The sequence below is a fragment of the Kryptolebias marmoratus genome, linkage group LG7 (genome assembly GCF_001649575.2).
Source record: "Kryptolebias marmoratus isolate JLee-2015 linkage group LG7, ASM164957v2, whole genome shotgun sequence".
NCBI lineage: Eukaryota > Metazoa > Chordata > Actinopteri > Cyprinodontiformes > Rivulidae > Kryptolebias > Kryptolebias marmoratus.
The window spans coordinates 3,009,020-3,010,760 of NC_051436.1; the positions used below are offsets into that span (position 1 = coordinate 3,009,020).

Here is a 1,741-nt window from a genome sequence, read left to right on the forward strand (position 1 = left end):
TGTTAACAGGAAGTGACGTCACGTGTCTTCTTCCTGAGTTATTTGGGGTTATTTTGTATTCCACGCTACACAAACCCACAAAGAAGACACTAGACCGCAGAAACGGTGGCGAATCGCTTTAGAAACAATAAATATTGGGTTAAAGTTGCAAAAAGTTGCGATTTTGCGGGGTTTGCTTGATTTTGCATTAATAGTTGCGATCGCAACATCATAAAATCCTGGAGGGTCTGATTGTTTCATTCTTAACCATAAAGATCTGTTGTTCCTTAAGCCGTAGCATGCGCCAACATCATTTAGTTATTTTGTTTTTAACTAACGTTTTCAATCTTGTTTAAAAAAAAAAAAAAAGAAAAGTAATGAAGGTTTTTCCAGTCCTGTGGATTCTTCTCATATTTGAAACGACACAACATGAATCTTATCATGATGAATCATGACGGATGAAGCTGCGTCGTTCTGCTGGGTTTAACGTTGCCCAGACGTATTTTAAACCAAAAATCTCTCCTCGGTTTCTCTCTGCGCAGCACCACAGCTGCCGAGGAACGCTCTGCCCGACAGCGAGGCCGTCATTCCCGGGTCAGACGTACCGAAAGCAGAATACGGCATTCCTCAGGGCACAACCTCGCCGTTTTGGATCACTATGACAACCAATCCCTACGTTTTCCCAACGGCATCTCCTTGGTTTAACATCCCAGGTAAGAAACAAAACTCGTTTAAAGATAATTCCAGATTTACTTTGCTTTCTGTAAATGACGCCGACTGAATGTGTTCATTTCTGTCTCCTAGATTTCCTGACAGTCCAGCGAAAGGACATTTTAGTAAGCATAATTCTTTGTACATTTAAGCTTTTTATACCTTTGAGTGGTACTGATGTGAAAAAGAGGACCTAAGACAGACTTTTACAGTGTTTCAGTCAGTTGAATTGTTGTGAAAGTGTTTGAAACATTCAGGAAGTTTCCCGGAGGAAGCGCAGTGATCAGGTTTTCCTTCCTCCCGTAGACGGCTCTCCATCCGGGCTCCGTCTACTCCACGGTCATGCTGACGGGTTTACCGGAAGGAAACTACAAACACGAGGACGTGGCCAGGCTGGTGTGGCCTTATTTCCCCCAACAGAACCTCCAGGCTCTGTACTACAACGTTCTGGTTCTCCCACTGCAGAGGCGGGTAAGGATCCAGACCAACTCTCAAAACCTTTTTAATTTTCAGTGCAGCTTGGTTAATCTCACAGCACGGTTTTAAGAAAGACGTCCATTGTTGCTGTTTTATGGTAAAATTATTATAAAGCTTATTTATGACTTGCTATTTCTTTGTTCAGCATGAATTAGGGCTGCACAAATTATCAAAAATCTGTTGTCATTGGAGTATCTGCACGTTGAATATCGGTATTGGACAGTCTTACAGTAAATTGTGCTTAAACTGGATGTCAGTAATATATTTGGCAATCAAATGGATCCCCGCCAAAATCAAGCAAACCCCGCGAAATCGCGACTTTTTGCAACTTTGCCCAAAACACCACAACTTTCCCGCAACTTTAACCCAATATTTATTGTTTCTAAAGTGATTCGCCATCGTTTCTGCGGTCTAGTCTCGTTTTTGTGGGTTTGTGTAGCGTGGAATACAAAATAACCCCAAATAACTCAGGAAGAAGACACGTGACGTCACTTCCTGTTAACATCAGAATGCCGGGAGCGTGCAGGAGCAGCGACCGAAGCCAAAATGTGCGCTAATGCTTCACATTTGCCCA

The 1,741-nt window shown here is 42.6% G+C and overlaps 1 protein-coding gene across 3 annotated transcripts in view; it reads left to right on the top strand.

Annotated features, from left to right (window-relative positions):
* The window catches only part of LOC108248598, a 50,641-nt gene that overhangs the window by 19,585 nt on the left and 29,315 nt on the right, over positions 1–1,741 (top strand). For all 3 annotated transcript variants that reach the window (XM_037976668.1, XM_037976670.1, XM_037976669.1), the window contains 3 exons: positions 522–692; positions 784–815; positions 997–1,161. In XM_037976668.1, the coding sequence (XP_037832596.1) occupies positions 522–692; positions 784–815; positions 997–1,161 (368 nt within the window). The remainder of the gene's footprint in view (positions 1–521; positions 693–783; positions 816–996; positions 1,162–1,741) is intronic.